The sequence below is a fragment of the Leptonychotes weddellii genome, unplaced genomic scaffold, assembly GCF_054177405.1.
Source record: "Leptonychotes weddellii isolate Sample4059 unplaced genomic scaffold, ASM5417740v2 HiC_scaffold_69097, whole genome shotgun sequence".
Lineage (NCBI taxonomy): Eukaryota > Metazoa > Chordata > Mammalia > Carnivora > Phocidae > Leptonychotes > Leptonychotes weddellii.
Window position 1 is genome coordinate 1 of NW_028038500.1, and position 496 is coordinate 496.

At 37.5% G+C, this 496-nt stretch overlaps 1 protein-coding gene across 1 annotated transcript; it reads right to left on the reverse strand.

The window, feature by feature from the left end:
* Positions 1 to 4: 4 nt before the first annotated feature.
* Positions 5 to 493, reverse strand: LOC145719748 (adenylate kinase isoenzyme 6; the record flags this gene model as incomplete). Its single annotated transcript, XM_081811303.1, has 1 exon — positions 5 to 493. A coding segment is annotated over one exon (489 nt), but the record flags the coding sequence as incomplete, so codon positions are not given.
* Positions 494 to 496: the final 3 nt, after the last annotated feature.

Sequence of the window (496 nt, forward strand, 5' to 3'; positions counted from 1 at the left end):
TAAGTCAGGAGCTATGATCCTTGATCCACTGCTCAATCCACTTCAATATCTGATTGATATTATCCTCTAGATCTTCTGGTTTATTGCTGGGCAGTTGATGTACTATTTCTTCCTTGTAGGATGCTAATGCTTCTTCATAAAGAACTTGAAAAATTTCACACTGAATATTTTCTTTTAGTTTCTTTTCATTATAACCCCTTGTTTCAAGTCTTTTGTACAATACACTGTTATCTGCTTGCAGCACAAAAACTATATGAAACCAGCGTTCAGGAAAGAAATCACAACCATGGTAATCAACAATAACTCCACCTTCGCTCATTTGGTTTTCTAATTCATCAACTACTCTGTCTTCATCTAAAATGGGGCATTCATACTCTTCATCATAGCCATCATACAACTGCCCTTCTCGAGCTAAATCACCCACATTAATGTATTTCAGTCCTGATCTTGATGCAAGTTCTTTGCCTAGCGTGGTTTTTCCAACCCCTGGTGTACC